Source organism: Rhinatrema bivittatum, chromosome 4 (assembly GCF_901001135.1).
Source record: "Rhinatrema bivittatum chromosome 4, aRhiBiv1.1, whole genome shotgun sequence".
Taxonomy (NCBI): domain Eukaryota; kingdom Metazoa; phylum Chordata; class Amphibia; order Gymnophiona; family Rhinatrematidae; genus Rhinatrema; species Rhinatrema bivittatum.
The window spans coordinates 440,063,437-440,080,874 of NC_042618.1; the positions used below are offsets into that span (position 1 = coordinate 440,063,437).

The window sequence follows — 17,438 nt, forward strand, 5'->3', positions numbered from 1 at the left end:
ACTTCTTTTCTGTACTTCTTTTCTTAAGTAAAAAAAACCAAACAAACTTGGCAGACCGCCGAGTTCTGAAGACCGACGCCGATAAACTCGGCGTCGGTTTTCATAACCGTCTGTCTGCCAGTAATGAAAATGGCCGCCAATAAACTCAATGTCCATTTTCATTACTGGCAGACAGTCGGTTATGAAAACCAACACCAAGTTTACTGGCGTCAGTCTTCATAACCGGCAGCCGTGGCAGAGTCTCATTAGCAAGGAGGCGCCTCCTTGCTAGCGCGACCCCCTAATTTAGATATTGCATGGGGGCCCACCTTGCGGGCGCTATGCGCATGTTAGGAAAATGGGCGCTGACTTTTCAGCGCCCACTTTCCGCGATTTATATTGTATCAGCCCCAAAGATTGTTGGCACTGATTAGAGTACAGACATTGGGCATCATTATTCCATAACCCACATTACTGCAGCACTATAGTGTTTGTGGATGGGTGCAGGAAAGCTCGGAGAAAGTTGCCATCTAATTGTCACTAGCCCAATCTTCAAACAACTTTATGGATTTTAATATTTTACACAAACTGACCATATAGGTATCATTCTATATCATGAAACTTCTGACAATGTTCTGAACATAGTTGCACTCAAGGTTCAAAGAAACTGTTAAAAGCTGTTCAATTGCAACTAGTTAAAAGACAAACTTTTATCTCTCAAAGACTATTACTATTTCACAAACATGGATTTTTAAACATACTACACAGTGAATACAAGGTTCCAGTTTTCTCTCAAGAGGTCAATTTTCATACTGCTTGCAGAAGAGAAAAGTCTCTGGATACTTTTTACCTCTGGACTTTTCATCAATTTTCAAAGCAAACATTTTCCCTTTGAAAACTAAGAACAAGTATCCACATGACTTTGCACCTGATTTTTATATCGGTGCTATGTCTGGGTAAAAGCACATACTTGCTTTTGAAATTTAAAAAATACATGCACATTTACAAGCTCCTCCCAAACCATACCCAAACCATAATAAAAACCATAATAAAAAAAAGCCTTACCAAACCATAATAAAAAAAAGCCTTAATAATAATAATAAATACCCCCAGGAATGCCATTCCTCACTTCGTGTGGAACTATGTGCGTAATTCTAACCCATTTCTGTGGGTAGATAGCCATTTAGCTGTGGACATGAGTTTTGAAAATTGCCTTCTTATTATATTTGGCGGCTCACAGGACTGTTCCACAAGCCATTGCACTTACCCCAGCCACTGCCCGACATTGCCAGAGGCCTCCTGTCGCAGCAGAACACTGCCATTGTTGCACGCCGCTGACTGCCGCTGCAATCCCGGCCAGGCCGCCACTCCCCTTAGGAGAGTGCATATACACACATATCTGCCCTTTAGTGGAAAACTCAGAGTGGCGCCTCCTGATGATGACAGACCTACTTGTTTATGAAGAGCGGAGAGAATGAAGGCATTGACCATAGTTCCCTGAAAAACCCCTTTCAAGCAATCCACAGTATGAGAATCCTTCCCTGGGAGCACCAAGGAATAGATTCTAGACCTCTTGGCTTTCTTGAGAGCAGATTCAACCACCAATGACTGGTGGGGCTGCTGTTGCATTTTGAATCCTGCAACCTTATTAACAGTAGCCACAGAAGGAAACAAATCCACATCCTCTGTGCCTCAGAGAAGCTTTCTGCCCCAAGGAACTGAAAACTATGACAGGTGCAATGGCACCCAATGTCAATTCCCCTCCAGGAAACAGCATTGGGGCCTTCCATTGAGTGGCAAGGATTCCAGTTAGGGTTGAATATCCGTCCACAGGGACACCAATGTCATCAGTGCCAGTGCACTGATGCGCTGCATCTTATGATCATAGGTCTCTTGAATTTTCCTATCCAGTTTTTCCTCAAAAATTGCTGATGCCAACATGGTCTGGGAGAAAAGAAGAGAGAGGCCATGTCTTCCTGGGATAGGAGAGGTGTATCAGTGATTAACACCTGGATCCTTGGAAACTATCACAGTTCCCAGGATTACATGGAAGATGAGTTCTCCTCACCATGGGAATGTTTTGGAGGAGCCAAGGCTGTCACCAGAATGTCTCCATTCTCAGCATTGCACATCAGCAGAGACCAATGCCAATGCTTCTTGGTCTTTACCCAATGCATGTCATTGGAGCTCGACAATGCTGCAGCTGAAGAGGATGAACCCTTCACTCTCTTTGGATAGAAGGAGGATCAGACAACAGCCTGTCTCCCCAATCCTGACTGGTGAATGTTGTCAAGGGGGACAGCTCCTGGGTCTCTCGATCTTGATGCCGCCGATGCAGATGCTAATGGGCTGGAGTTATAAACTCAAAGTGCTTTTCCATGACATGAAGCTGAGAATGACACCCTCTAGGGTTCATAGTCGTCCCCAGGCAAAGGACATATCTATCATGGGAGTCTGTGATAGACATGATTCTTTTGCACAGGGGGCACTTGTCGAAGCTGCTGGCTTTCTTCTCCTTCTGGGGCATCAATTGAAAAATGAGCACAGCAAAATCAAATGATTCAATGTTTGAGAAAAAAATCATGATGAATGCCAACTTGATACATCAGTATTGGTGCAACACACAGCTGCCAAAAAAGAAGAAAAGTTATAAAAATGCTCAAACACCTACCTAATGGTGACTAAAGGGTTGAGAGAAGACTGCAGGGCAACACAAAGGATGAATCCTGAACTCCTGGTATAACAATCCTGGCTGCTAGGCAGCCCCCCTTCCCCCGCTAGCAAAGGTCCTCACAGAGCCACTCTGCCTGTCACTCTAGCCACCTCCTTGAAGATCCCATGACTCAGCAAAGCCAGCCCTATTTAGCCCTGCTTCTCCCACAACTCGGTGCTTCTTCATCGAGTCAGCTTGGCTCCTTGCATTGGCCCACTTTGCCTTGTACTACCTGGCTCCTGTAGTCTTCTTGTCTCACCTTGCTTGTCCTTTGGCCTCCTTGGCCTTCTTGCCCTGCTTTGTGGTTTTCAGGCCTTCCAATCTTGCTCTGCCTTGCCTTGTAGCCTGCTTAGGTCTCCTTATCTGTTTCTCCCTTGTCTTGCTTTGCATTAGTTTTCTGTTAGCCTGTGGTTGTATATTTTCTGCCCTGTTCTCATGGTCCTGCCCAGTCTTAGTCTTGTCCTGCCCAATTCAGTATTTGCCTTGTCCTGGTCTTGTCTCATCCTGCCCGGTCCTCCCTGGGGGCTCCTGCTCCCTGTGGGCCTTCGGTCCCAGACCTTGCCTCCTATTCCAGCCCTTGACTCCTGTACCAGTTCCTAGTTCCCCTGTGCTGCCTTGCCTTCTGTGTCAATCCTCGGATTGATCTTGTTGCTGATTCAAACTGTCTCTGGCCTTGACCTCGACTGTTCACTGCCTGCCTTGACCTCCTGCTTGGACACTGACTTTGTCTGAACGTTGCCTGCCCACCCACCTGCCCAGATCCACTGCTCCCAGAATGCCCTGCTGGTCACCAGAACCTGCGGGCTCAACCCAAGGGGGAGGTGGCTGGAGAAGCGGAAGACCCTGTCCAGCTCTGCCCAAGTGTCCAGCCCTGCTCCTGTTGGGGAATCCCCATCCAGCTGATTCCCCACTATGTGACACCTAGAAAGAAAAAGGTTTCCTAACAGCACAAGACAGAGATTTGTGACCGTGGGCTCTACAGAAAAGATAAGACTAAAGGGTTCCTGCATGGATGCATGGTAGGTAGTATGCTTCACCTGCCCAATATGACATGCTCAAAGTTTCTAGAAGCTTTGAAGTTAAATTTCTGTGCAAGGATCCATCTGATGATGTCACCTATGTATGAGAATTTCCAACCTGATTTTCCTTGAATACTAAAGATTATTTTCACTTTTTGGATAAAAAAAAAAGAATGTTTAAGAAAAATAAAGGGTGAACACTTGCATTCTTATTGTTATGTACAATTTACATATATATATATATATATATATATATATATATATATATATATATATATTTTTTTTTTTTTTATTTTTTTTTTATTTATTTATTTATTTTTTTAAAGAAAAGATTTTTATATTTGTAAACAACTGCATTAACAAATAACATACCTTTTCTGAATGATCCATCATGTATTTCATGAAATGAGGCTGAGGATGTTTAGGGCCACTGAAGTAATTTATTTGATCAATGAGCTGCCTCTGTGCATGCACTAGCAGAGGGGTCACTTGTTCGGTATACCGCTCACTAGAAAAAGCCATGTAATATTATTGATATACATAATTAGTTAATTTAAAAAAATGTATGTTAGTTTTTTTCTTCCGCTAATGCATCCAGTGTTACTTACTGAGTAATCATATTAAACTGAATTGCTATATGTACCAGTGCTTCCCATTTCCTCAAATGGTACAAAACTTCCATAGTTTTGAGTACTAGATTACATATCCACCGTAAATCAACCACATTCACATCATCCAAGGGATAGTCAAATGAGAGGCTAGATCCACCATCTTCATAGGCTATTCCTCCTGTACAACTTGGAATGCTGAAATCTCCTTCAGAATCAATAATCTGCCAAGATCAAATACAAAAGTTTAAATTTCAAATGTTAATTAATATTTAGATTCATTATAGTGAATGCCACGATTGTTAGTGTAAAGTTATTACACAATGGCAAAGATCAAATTAATAGTCAATAGTACCCAACATTATTTATTTATTTATTTGGCCATTTTATATACCGTCATTCCAAGTGAAGATCACAACAGTTGACATGACAAAAATATTATTGGTAGCTAATTTCATTCATTTGTTGTGTTCATGTATCATACACTTTAGTGAAAGACATATACATTAAGTAGGGTTGTCAGGGGAGATGAGAAATATGGGGATGAGGTAGTGGGCATGAGGTGCTGGAGGGATATAAGGCAAAGGATTGAGAGAAGAGGTTTTGGAAATATTTATTTGGGGTGGGTTGGAAAGTAAAGTGGTAATGAGTTCTTTACTTAGGTTCATAATTAATTTGTCCATGTAGGTGATGTTACGGCTATGGCTGCTATGCATCCGCCTCACCACCAGGGGTCCTTCTAGAGCAGGCTCTCCTGGCTGGCCCAATCCACTTGCTCTATGTCCTGGAGGTTCCCTTATAGCCCTGCCTACTCTAAACTCGAGTGCTTCAGCATCGAGCTCTCTTGGGCTCCCTGCCCTAGCCTTCCTGTGTGTGGCCTTCTGCCTTGCCATGCATGTGGCCTTCGGGCCTTCTGCCTTGCCTTGCTGTGCGTGTGGCCTTCAGGCCTTCTGCCCTGCCTTGCTGTGCGTGTGGCCTTCGGGCCTTTCGGCCTTGTCTCTGCCTTGCCGTGAGTGTGTGGCCTTCGGGCCCTCTGCCCTGTCGTGTGTGTGTGGCCTTCGGGCCCTCTTCCCTGCCGTGTGTGTGTGTTGCCTTCGGGCCCTCTTCCCTGCCATGTGTGTGTGTGTGGCCTTCGGGCTCTCTTCCCTGCCGTGTGTGTGTGTGTGGCCTTCGGGCCCTCTTCCCTGCCATGTGTGTGTGTGTGGCCTTCGGGCTCTCTTCCCTGCCGTGTGTGTGTGTGTGTGGCCTTCGGGCCCTCTTCCCTGCCGTGTGTGTGTGTGTGTGTGTGTGGCCTTCGGGCCCTCTTCCCTGCCGTGTGTGTGTGTGTGTGGCCTTCGGGCCCTCTTCCCTGCCGTGTGTGTGTGTGTGTGTGTGTGGCCTTCGGGCCCTCTTCCCTGCCGTGTGTGTGTGTGTGGCCTTCGGGCCCTCTTCCCTGCCGTGTGTGTGTGTGGCCTTCGGGCCCTCTTCCCTGCCGTGTGTGTGTGTGGCCTTCGGGCCCTCTGACTGCCGTGTGTGTGTGTGTGTGTGTGTGTGGCCTTCGGGCCCTCTTCCCTGCCGTGTGTGTGTGTGTGTGGCCTTCGGGCCCTCTTCCCTGCCGTGTGTGTGTGTGTGTGGCCTTCGGGCCCTCTTCCCTGCCGTGTGTGAGAGTGTGTGGCCTTCGGGCCCTCTTCCCTGCCGTGTGTGTGAGTGTGTGGCCTTCGGGCCCTCTTCCCTGCCGTGTGTGTGTGTGTGTGACCTTCGGGCCCTCTTCCCTGCCGTGTGTGTGTGTGTATGGCCTTCGGGCCCTATTCCCTGCCATGTGTGTGTGTGTATGGCCTTTGGGCCCTCTTCCCTGCCGTGTGTGTGTGTGTATGGGCTTCGGGCCCTCTGCCTGCCGTGTGTGTGTGTGTGTGTATGGCCTTTGGGCTCTCTGCCTTACTATAAGGTTCCTTGTCTCTGCCTTGCCGTGTGTGTGTGTGGCCTTTGGGCTCTCTCCCTTGCTACTAGGTGCCTTGACCCTGCCTGGACTCTGACTCTGCTTGCCTGCCGCCAGCCCTGACCCAGCCTGGACCTTGACGCTGTTTGCCTGCTGCCTGCCTAGACCCAGCCTGGACTTGGACTTTGTTCCCAGCAAGTACTCTGCTCCATTTACCAGCCATCACCCAGCTCGATACACTCCTGCCCCAACACTTCTCTCCCAGCCATCATCAGAGACCTTCCAGTTATCTGTCTCTCTCCACCTGGAGTCACTCTTGAAGGTGGTGTTTACTACACCGGATCACTGCCCAAGCGTAACAATATGCCGAAGCCACCCTCCAGAGAGATTGAACATGTGTCTACCGGTGAGACAATTTTTTTACTTCCCACATCATGCCTCAGTCTCAAAGATTTGATATCTGTGCTCATTGCCAGACCTTGAACTATCCCAGTTATCAGAACTGTCTAGCTTGTCAGCTTACAGATCAAGAACACTGGTCTTGCAGCAAATGTCATAAAAAGAATGTGTCCGTTTATCAGGAATGTTTAAATTGTCTGACTCCAAAACCAGGATGGTGGAAATGCTTCTGTATTCCTTGTCTGTTACCACCATGCAAACCTTGCCCCTGTTGCTCAGCTCCAGAACCAGCTGTTTCATTAGAAAAAACAGTCAGCTCTACTAACCGGTATTCTGCTTCTGGCTCAACTTAGACAGAGGTTTCTGTTGGCGGTTTGTGGATAGAGAATTCTAAGACATTACTTCATGAAACCCTGCAGAAAACTTTTCATAAAAGAACAAGTTTTTTCCCAGAAAATCCTAGGACTTACCTGGTCAGGAAGGCTTCTATGACACCCATGCTAGAGCCTCAGGAACAGGTTTCTCTAAAACAGAGAAAGCTGATTAAGCCTAGCAGAGCTCTGCTTCCCTCAGCTGCAGCTCAGAGACAACTAACGAACTGTGTTTTAAGACGTTCCAGAGCTGCCTGTTCCTTTAACAAGCTGCAGGTCCACACTTCTGAACCAGAGAATCGTGAGCTAGGCTTCAAAACTCCAGCTCTGTTCACCAAGTCCTCTGCTGTCCAGCCTTTATCCTCCCTTTGTTCCATCACAAGTACATCCACCACCGGTGAACAATCTGTAACAGACTCCATTACCCTGCAGGCTGAACCGGTCCTGCAGCCGCCCCCGGAGGGGTCCGAACTGGTCCTGCTGACAGACCTTGTTACTCAGCCGTCTGAGCCTGCCGAACCAGTCCTGCTGCCGTCCCCGGAGGGGTCCGAACCGGTCCTGCTGCCACCCCCGGAGGGGTCCAAACCGGTCCTGCTGACAGACATTGTTACTCAGCCGTCTGAGCCTGCTGAACCGGCTCTGCTGTCGCCCCGGGAGGGGTCCGAGCCCGCCGCCCTGCTGTTGCTCCGGGAGGGGTCCGAGCCCGTCGCCCCGGGAGGGGTTTGAGACTACCTGGTCACCCCAGGAGGGGTTTGAGACAGCTTCGCCGCACCAGGAAGGGGTAGAATTCATCATTTCACCCCAGGAGGGGAGTGAACCTGCCATTGTACCCCAGGAGGGGTTGGACTTTTTCATGCTGTACCCCCTGCAGAGTTGGGACCCAGGAGGAGGGGGAGGCCTTGAGGGGGGGCGGTACTGTTACGGCTATGGCTGCAATGCATCCGCCTCACCACCAGGGGTCCTTTTAGAGCAGGCTCTCCTGGCTGGCCCAATCCACCTGCTCTATGTCCTGGAGGTTCCCTTATAGCCCTGCCTACCCTAAACTTGAGTGCTTCAGCATAGAGTTCTCTTGGGCTCCCTGCCCTAGCCTTGCTGTGTGTGGCCTTCTGCCTTGCCTTGCTGTGCGTGTGTGGTCTTCGGGCCCTCTGCCCTGCCGTGTGTGTGTGTGTGTGTGTGTGTGTGTGGTCTTCGGGCCCTCTGCCATGTGTGTGTGTGTGTGGTCTTCGGGCCCTCTGCCCTGCCGTGTGTGTGTGTGTGTGTGTGTGTGGTCTTCGGGCCCTCTGCCCTGCCGTGTGTGTGTGTGTGTGTGTGTGGTCTTCGGGCCCTCTGCCCTGCCGTGTGTGTGTGTGTGTGTGTGTGTGTGTGGTCTTCGGGCCCTCTGCCCTGCCGTGTGTGTGTGTGTGTGTGTGTGGTCTTCGGGCCCTTTGCCCTGCCGTGTGTGTGTGTGTGTGTGTGTGTGGTCTTCGGGCCCTCTGCCCTGCCGTGTGTGTGTGTGTGTGTGTGTGTGTGTGTGGTCTTCGGGCCCTCTGCCCTGCCGTGTGTGTGTGTGTGTGTGTGTGTGTGTGGCCTTCGGGCCCTCTGCCCTGCCGTGTGTGTGTGGCCTTCGGGTCCTCTGCCCTGCCGTGTGTGTGTGTGTGTGTGGCCTTCGGGTCCTCTGCCCTGCCGTGTGTGTGTGTGTGTGTGGCCTTCGGGTCCTCTGCCCTGCCGTGTGTGTGTGTGTGTGTGGCCTTCGGGCCCTCTGCCCTGCCGTGTGTGTGTGTGTGTGTGTGTGGCCTTCGGGCCCTCTGCCCTGCCGTGTGTGTGTGTGTGTGGCCTTCGGGCCCTCTGCCCTGCCGTGTGTGTGTGGCCTTCGGGTCCTCTGCCCTGCCGTGTGTGTGTGTGTGTGTGGCCTTCGGGTCCTTTGCCCTGCCGTGTGTGTGTGTGTGTGTGGCCTTCGGGCCCTCTGCCCTGCCGTGCGTGTGTGTGTGTGTGGCCTTCGGGCTCTCTGCCCTGCCGTGTGTGTGTGTGTGTGTGTGTGTGGCCTTCGGGCCCTCTGCCTGCCGTGTGGGGGCGTGGCCTTCGGGCCCTCTGCCTTACTATAAGGTTCCTTGTCTCTGCCTTGCCATGTGTGTGTGGCCTTTGGGCTCTCTGCCTTGCTACTAGGTGCCTTGACCCTGCCTGGACTCTGACTCTGCTTGCCTGCCGCCTGCCCTGACCCAGCCTGGACCTTGACGCTGTTTGCCTGCTGCCTGCCTAGACCCAGCCTGGACTTGGACTTTGTTCCCAGCAAGTACTCTGCTCCATTTACCAGCCATCACCCAGCTCCATACACTCCTGCCCCAACACTTCTCTCCCAGCCATCATCAGAGACCTTCCAGTTATCCGTCTCTCTCCACCTGGAGTCACTCTTGAAGGTGGTGTTCACCACACCGGATCACTGCCCAAGTGTAACAGGTAATTTAAGAAAAGGTTAAGTTAGGTTATATGCATTTTGAAATAACCACATTTTAAGGTCACGTTTGAATTTCTTTGTTTCAGTTGTCAGACGAAGAGTCTCAGGCAAAGAGTTCCAAAGAATATGGCCTGCTATAGAGAACATATGGTCTCTTCTTTTTGATCGGGGTGTATTCTGTACTGATGGCTCCGTAAACCTTTCTTATGAAATTTTAGTGGTGTGTATGGTAGTAGCGCCACCCCTACCAGGCCAGTGTTGTCAGAATGGAGAGAGGAATGTATTAATGTTAAGGCTTTGTAATGGATTTGGGATTGTATTGGTAGCCAGTGCAGAGCTATCAGTGATTGCAAGATGTGATCGAATTTCCTGGATCCTGTTAGGAGTTTAGCTGCAGCATTTTGTAGAAGTTGTAGTTTTCTTTTTATAAGACCTTTAGGAGCTCTAAGTAGAAGAAAGTTGCAGTAGTCTAAGTTTGGAAAAATGAGGGTTTGTAGTACTGTGCGAAAGTCTACATGAGTCAGTAGTGGTTTCAGTGTATGTAATAATCGCAGTTTAGCATAGCATGATTTGATTACCGTATTTTTCGCTCCATAAGACGCACCTAGGATTCAGAGGGGGAAAATTAAAATAAAATTTTTGTGCTAAACCAGCTCTGTCCCCGGGCGTCTGTGCGTCTTATGGAGCAAATTAGGGGAGTGCATAACTTTTTTTTTTTTCTCCCCATTTTGTTTTCGGGTATGGGGAGGGCCATTTCGGTCCACTCCCCAGATCCGAAAACTTTTCTTTCTCTAGGAACCTCACCCAAAAAAACCCCCATCCCAACCCTTTAAATTAATTAACAACCCCCCACCCTCCTGACCCCCCCAAGACCTGCCAAAAGTCACTGGTGGTCCAGCGGGGGTCCAGGAGCGGTCCGGGAGCGATCTCCTGGGCTTGGGCCGTCGGCTGCCAGTAATCAAAATGGCGCCGACGGCCCTTTGCCCTTACTATGTCACTGGGGCCGACCAATGGCAGCGGTAGCCCCTGTGACATAGTAAGGGCAATGGGCCGTCGGTGCCATTTTGATTACTGGCAGTCGACGGCCCTTTGCCCTTACTATGTCACAGGGGCTACCGCTGCCATTGGTCGGCCCCAGTGACATAGTAAGGGCAATGGGCCGTCGGCACCATTTTGATTACTGGCAGCCGATGGCCCTTTGCCCTTACTATGTCACAGGGGCTACTGCTGCCATTGGTCGGCCCCAGTGACATAGTAAGGGCAATGGGCCGTCGGCGCCATTTTGATTACTGGCAGCAGACGGCCCTTTGCCCTTACTATGTCACAGGGGCTACTGCTGCCATTGGTCGGCCCCAGTGACATAGTAAGGGCAATGGGCCGTCGGCGCCATTTTGATTACTGGCAGCAGACGGCCCTTTGCCCTTACTATGTCACAGGGACTACTGCTGCCATTGGTCGGCCCCAGTGACATAGTAAGGGCAAAGGGCCATTGGCGCCATTTTGATTACTGGCAGCTGACGGCCCAAGCCCAGGAGATCGCTCCCGGACCGCTCCTGGACCACCAGGGACTTTTGGCAGGTCTTGGGGGAGTCAGGAGGGTAGGGAGGTTTTGTTAGATTTTTAGTTTGGTTTTTTTTATATTCGCTCCATAAGACGCACATACATTTTCCCCCCACTTTTGGGGGGAAAAAAGTGCGTCTTATGGAGCGAAAAATACGGTAATTTGTTTACATGGTTTTCCATTGTTAGATTCTCATCAATCTGTATTCCTAAGTCTTGCACTTAGTGTGAGGTGTGATATTGAAGTTACCTAGATCTGCGGGGGGCATTGGAGAATTTCTTCTTAACTGAATGATTTCAGTTTTTTTAGTGTTTAGAGACTGAGATTGGATAGTTCATGTTGGCCTTCATGTGTGATGCCAGCATCTGTACTGTATTTTCAACAGAAATGGTGCATGGTATGTAGAACTGAATGTCATTGGCATATTGGTAGAAGGCGATTCCTAGATCGGATAGTAATTTATAGAGTGGAAGCATGTAGATGTTGAATAGAGTTGTAGATAGTGCCAAATCCTGGGGGACACCAGCATCGATCGGGAAGGTGTCAGACATGTGGCTGCCCATTTTGACTTAGAATTTTCTTTTTGATAAGAAGGAGGTAAGCTACTTCAATACAACACCGTCAATTCTGATTTTTCTCAGCTAATGGCATAGAAGGGTTTGATCAACAGTGTTGACGGTTGCGGAGAGGTCAATTAGCACCAGGAAATAAGATTTGTCATAATTAAATCCTTGTAGCATGGGGTCAATTACGGATACAAGTAAAGTCTCAGTAAAGCTTTTTTTTTTTTTTCTGAATCCGAATTGATTTGGATGTAAAATGTGGTGGTCATCTAGACAGTCCTCTAGTTGTGATCATTTGGCTTTTTCAAGAATTTTGGATAGAAAGAGTAGGTTTGATATAGGTCGATAGTTTTCCCAATTCTCAACTGCTAGTTCTATTTTTTAGGATGGGTTTTGTCACTACTTGTTTTGCCCTGTCTGGGACTAGACCTTCCACTAGAGATTGATTGATCAAGGATGTGATTGCTGGAGTGATCGTGTTGTGTATTAATTTTAAGGAGCTAGCTGGGATGGGGTCAAGAAGGTGATTTGTGGTTTTAACTTAGCAATTATTTGCATGATTTGTAATTTAGATATATTATCAAAGGAGGTCTATTTAGCTGGTTATGAAAATAATAAGTGTTCCCATTAGTTTCACTTCATTTTCAAATACTACCCATGGTTTGGTTTAACCATAACATTCAGCTCAACAGAAAACTGGTTCAATCAACTAAATGTAATAATAAAGTACAATATAATTGTATGAGTAAATATGTATTTACCTGAATGGAATTGTTGTTTTGAAGTGTAACAATCATATCCATGATCATATCTGAGGCCAGAAAGAATGGCAGCCAGATGGTTCTGTTAAGTAGATCCATGGTGAGATGAAAAGCTCCATGTCTAGAAATCAACTGTGTCTCCAGAGTAATATTCCAAAGTTCTCGGCAAACATTCTGAAGCAATGTCCAATGGCTGCCACGATGAGCAAGCACCTACAGAAAAATTTTAGAACATACAGAGTTTTCATTACAAAACCTAGAAGCAAAAATGGATTCATTAATATTTCGGAACAGCTTACAAAACCATATTTAAACCTTTTTCATATTAAGCAAGATTTGAAATTTTCTTTCACATCAATTCTTATTCCTTTAACTTTCTCACTGTGGGTGGTGTATAGTTGCAGAGTGTCTAACCAGTTACTTCTCCTTGCTGCAGCCCCAGATGTTTCTGTCTTATTTTTTTAGATTTTCTTTTAGTACATCTGATTGTAAGAAGAAAGAAATGGTATAATTCTTTAAAGTACAGGTTCTCAATACACTTTGCCAATTAGATTTTCAGGATATCCACAATGAATATGCATGACACAGATTTGCATGCACTGCCTACATTCAGGCCTGGTGCAACTGGGTCTGCATACCATGCAATGGCATGGGGCAGCACACCTGGAGGGATGGCAGCAGCAGCAGGTGGTGTCGATGTATCCTTGTCCTTCCAAATCCCAGTGGTCTGGTGCAGTGCTGACCAGAACAGAGGTTGCAGACACGGGAAGTGGGCACATGTGCTGCTTCCTCATTCCACCTCCTCCTCCCCCGTGGTGCCAGTCACTGAAGCCAATATCTTTTATTTTTTTCAAGATCAGATTTCAATGATCGCTTCCTGATGAAAATTAGGAGATGCTGAATTCTCCTAGCAGTTTTTTTTTCATATCCAGCAATTTCCTGCATCAGAAGGGGAAGATATAATTGCCTCAGGCTAGGGATCACCGGAAGAGATTGAGCTGTGTGGAGCCACCAAAAGGAAAAATTGCAGGAGTAGCAAAAGAAAGCTCTGAGTAACACAGGGAGCCTGATAAGCTGAAGAAGGAAGCAGTGCTGTGCCAGTGTGTCCTGATGTCATCCGTGGGGGGAATGTGTAAGAATGGGAACCAGCCTGCCTACCTTTGTTTTGTGTGTACATGTGAATGGCAGCCTGGAGAGTGTGTGTATGTGAATGCAAGCCTGGGTTTTTATGTGGGCATTTGTGAATAGCAGCCTGGGGTGTGCGTGAATGGCAGCCTGCCAGCCTGGGGTGTGTGTGGTGAAAGTTCATGCCACCCCCAATAATCCATGACAAGCTCAGGGTGACTGGAAATGAAAAGATTTCAAGTATGGGGAGCTTTGGAATTTTGCATCCTTATTGATTTTAATTATGGGTGTTTGTGTATTTATTCTGAAATATTTTACTGCTGTTTGGAAAATGTTTAAAACTTTTTATATGTGTTCTTAATCATTGAATGTTATTCTGTTCATCAGTTCTTTAGCAATATTCTTTTCATTAGAATGATTTCTTACGATTGATTTTATTATTTCATTTCTGAGGATTGGTGATGTTTCTGTTTTTCCATTGCTGCACTGCATATAGAGTCTGGCTTGTTATCAGTCGGTTTCTGTCTATATGTTTCTATTTATACTTTATTCTGTATTTGGTGAAGGTATGCCTGAGATCTGAATGTGTGTTTTTGCTAGCATGTCGTTTCAATATAGGGATTTATAGCAGCCTACTTTGTTCTACTTTCCTCATCGGAGGTGTTTTTTGGGGCCTGGCGTATATTTGCGGTGTTGCATTTTCATAGATAGGGTTATTCCTGTTTGAATACTTGAAGTTAGTACTGTTTTGGTAAAGAAAGTTTATTATATCTTTGTCATTCACTTTACTCAAGGGCCAAACCTAGACCTAACACGTGTTACAATAGGCTTAATGGTATTATCACACAGAAGGAATACAGTTCCCTAATGCACATTAATTCTCCAACATAAAGGAAACGGCACATCGTGGAATATAGTAATGACTGCGCCGTAGTATTGCTGCTGACAAACAAGTGTATATATATATTGGCGTTGAAACAATCGCTACATTAGTGTTGCGATCCCGGGGCGGTCCTGGGATCGGCACTCACCCCGGCGCGGTTTCGCCGCGGGCTCCGGTCCTCCGGGGGTGCAGGGACCTCGGGCGCCGCGTTCCCGGCGCGCCCCGACCTTGCTTGGGCCTGCAGGGCCCTCTGGCACCGCGTCTCGGCCTCTGCCGCTCCGCCGGCGTTCCTCCATGATTGACTCCGCCCCCTAGACGCACGCGCGGCAGGCCCCAGTTCTTAAAGGGGCCAGCGCGGGAAACCTATGCACTGCCCTCCGGATGACGTCAGACACTCAGGGTATTTAAACCCTGCACCAAGATGCTTCCCTGCCTTGCAACGAGGTTCCCAGGTTCTCCTGACTCCAGTTGCTGCATCCTGAGCTTCCCTGCGCTTCCTGACTCTTGATCCTGGTTCGGCTGACGGTGATTCCTGGCTCTTGACCCTTGGACTGGCTTACGACGTTTCCCTGGCTTCTGACCCCGGTTCGGCTCACGGTGATCCTCTGGCTTCTGACCCCGGACCGGCTTACGTTGACGCTTTGGCTCCTGACCTCGGACTGGCTTACGGTGATCCCTTGGTTCCTGACTCTGGACTGGCGAGCGACGACCCTTTGGCAATTGACCTTGGACTTCATCCGATTCGACCCTCGCGGGTCCGCCTAAGTCCCAGCGGCCGGGTCCCTACAGGCTCCTCCTGGGGGGACTCCAGCTTCCAGGGTGAATCTCCTAAGTCCCAGCGGCTGAACTCCTATGAGCTCCTCTCGGGGGGGGGGGGGGGATCGGCTTCCAGGGCGAAGATCCTCCCACTACTGGACTGGCTCCGTCGTCTCCACCTTCCTCGCCAAAGCCCTTGGTCGCATAGGGCTTCCAGAGCTCCTCCTCCGGCCAGTTCCGAGCCTGTCTTTGCTGCCTCCCGGTCGGGGCCACTGCTGCCATCATCTACAGCAACTTCTCCTCTGGTTCCGATCGGCCCAAGGGTCCACGAATCCAACAATTAGTATGGTTTCAAGCAATGAGTATACTTCTCATACATAGTTCCAATGTATGAAAAGATTCAACTTTCAATACCTTGTAATTTTTAAACAAATAGTGTGCTTGTGGAAGAGCCAACAGATGTGGCTGATAAGCCCCTGAGGCAGCTCCTAGAAGAGCGAAACTCGGCCAGAGTCAGGCAAGATTCAATAAAAGTCCTTTTTACCGATCCATCTCTTTGTGTCTATCGCTGCTAGCCATCCTGGATCGGCTTCCGCTTTGTTTTGTCTTCTACCATACAATAATTTCCAATTCTTGCCATCTTCCGCGATGAACTTCCTCAATATCTGTTTGAGAGTTTTGTTAAAAGGCTCCACGAGCCCATCAGTTTGTGGACGATAAACTGATGTCTGCAGGGTTTTTACCTGCAATAATGTGCAAACTTGTTTCATCACTTTAGAGACAAACGGGGTCCCTTGGTCGGTTAATATCTTTTTGGGTAACCCCACTTGGGAAATCACCTCCACCAAGGCTGTGGCTATTGTTTGAGTCTTCATATCTTGTAGGGGAGTAGCTTCTGGATACCTGGTTGAATAATCGAGAATGACCAGGATATATTTTTTTCCATGGCTAGACCTCTCTAAGGGGCCTACCAAGTCCATAGCGACCCTCTCAAAAGGTGCCTCTATAATTGGCATAGGCACTAGGGGAGCTACATGCGTTGCTGCCAGTCTGGTGAGCTGACAGGTAGGGCAGGACTGACAATAATCCTGAAAGTGTCGATACAAGACAGGCCAATAGAACTTGGCTAAAATCTTTTCCCGTGTTTTCTCTTCCCCTAGGTGGCCCCCCAAAAGGTGACTATGGGCGAGCCGCAACACTTGCTGACAATATTGCTGGGGAACCAAAAGCTGCTCAACCGTTTCGCCCTCTAGATTCCCCTTTGCCACTCTGTATACTAGATTTTTCTTGAGTACAAAAAAGGGGGGGGGGGCTGGCTTTTGACCCTCCACCCCAGAGACTAATTCCCCATCTATTATCTGTATATTCTCCCAGGCCCCTTTTAGTGTCCCATCTTCTTGTTGGGCCCGCCTAAAATTCCCGGGGTTTCCCTCGCCTATCCAGTATGAGGGAACCTCTATGGGTCGGGGAGCCCCCTCTAACTCCATGACTGCATCTAAACCTTGGGAATAATTATACTTTTCTATCCTACGTTGTCTATGAGGCTTGGGTATCTTAGGATTATTACTATACAAGTCCAGGTCTTCTAACGGAAAGACCTCTGGAAATGAGGTCTCTTCCTCACTGAAGCCATCTGGGCCCCTCATGAGCCGAGCCCAAAGAGTCTGGATAATCTCGTCCCAGTATTACCGGATATGGTATCCAGGGGAGCACGCCCACTTCTACTGTTGCTTGTCCCACTGGAGTCTTCAATAGGACCTGACTGGTCGGGTATTGTCTCTAGTCTCCATGTACACAAGCGAGGGTCACTGTCTGTTCATAGTCAATCTGTGTTCTTTTGATCATTTCCCTCCAAATGAGAGTTTTTACACTTCCGGAGTCTACTAAGGCTTGGGATGAATCGCCATCTAGCTCCACCGGAACCACGAAGGTTGTAAACCCCGAGCGGGGAATGTCCAAAAATGAGCAGGAGTAAGGGGCCACTAAATTGACATCCATAGGTTCATCCTCCACTCGACAGCAGACCCGGGCAAAGTGCCCCCTCTCTCCACAGTTGAAGCAGGTCCCTTTTGGCGTCACTGCTTTTGGGTGTTTACTCGTTCTGCCCTCAGGCTCCTCTAAGGCATTATCGGGGTCTCGTGAGGTAGGGAGACTCTTCACTTCTCGGCCGATATAGCGGCTTAGGGTTCCGCCCCTTGATTCTCTCCTTCCTTTCTCCAAGCCCTTTATTTGGGAATTCTTCTCTACTAGAGTAAGCCCACGGACTGTGTCTGTAGCAACCAAATAACGCTCTACTAGGGAAACCACATCCTTCAGGGTCACCGCTGTCTGTAGCCGCACCCATTCACGCACTC

General features: G+C 48.3%; 1 protein-coding gene across 1 annotated transcript in view; it reads right to left on the minus strand.

Annotated features, from left to right (window-relative positions):
* Positions 1 to 17,438, minus strand: part of CFAP54 (cilia and flagella associated protein 54) — a 1,106,494-nt gene that overhangs the window by 526,163 nt on the left and 562,893 nt on the right. Inside the window, exons 36-38 of the mRNA XM_029597529.1 lie at positions 12,321 to 12,533; positions 4,320 to 4,543; positions 4,084 to 4,219 (exon numbers count right to left, since the gene is read on the minus strand). Of these exons, the coding sequence (XP_029453389.1) occupies positions 4,084 to 4,219; positions 4,320 to 4,543; positions 12,321 to 12,533 (573 nt within the window). The remainder of the gene's footprint in view (positions 1 to 4,083; positions 4,220 to 4,319; positions 4,544 to 12,320; positions 12,534 to 17,438) is intronic.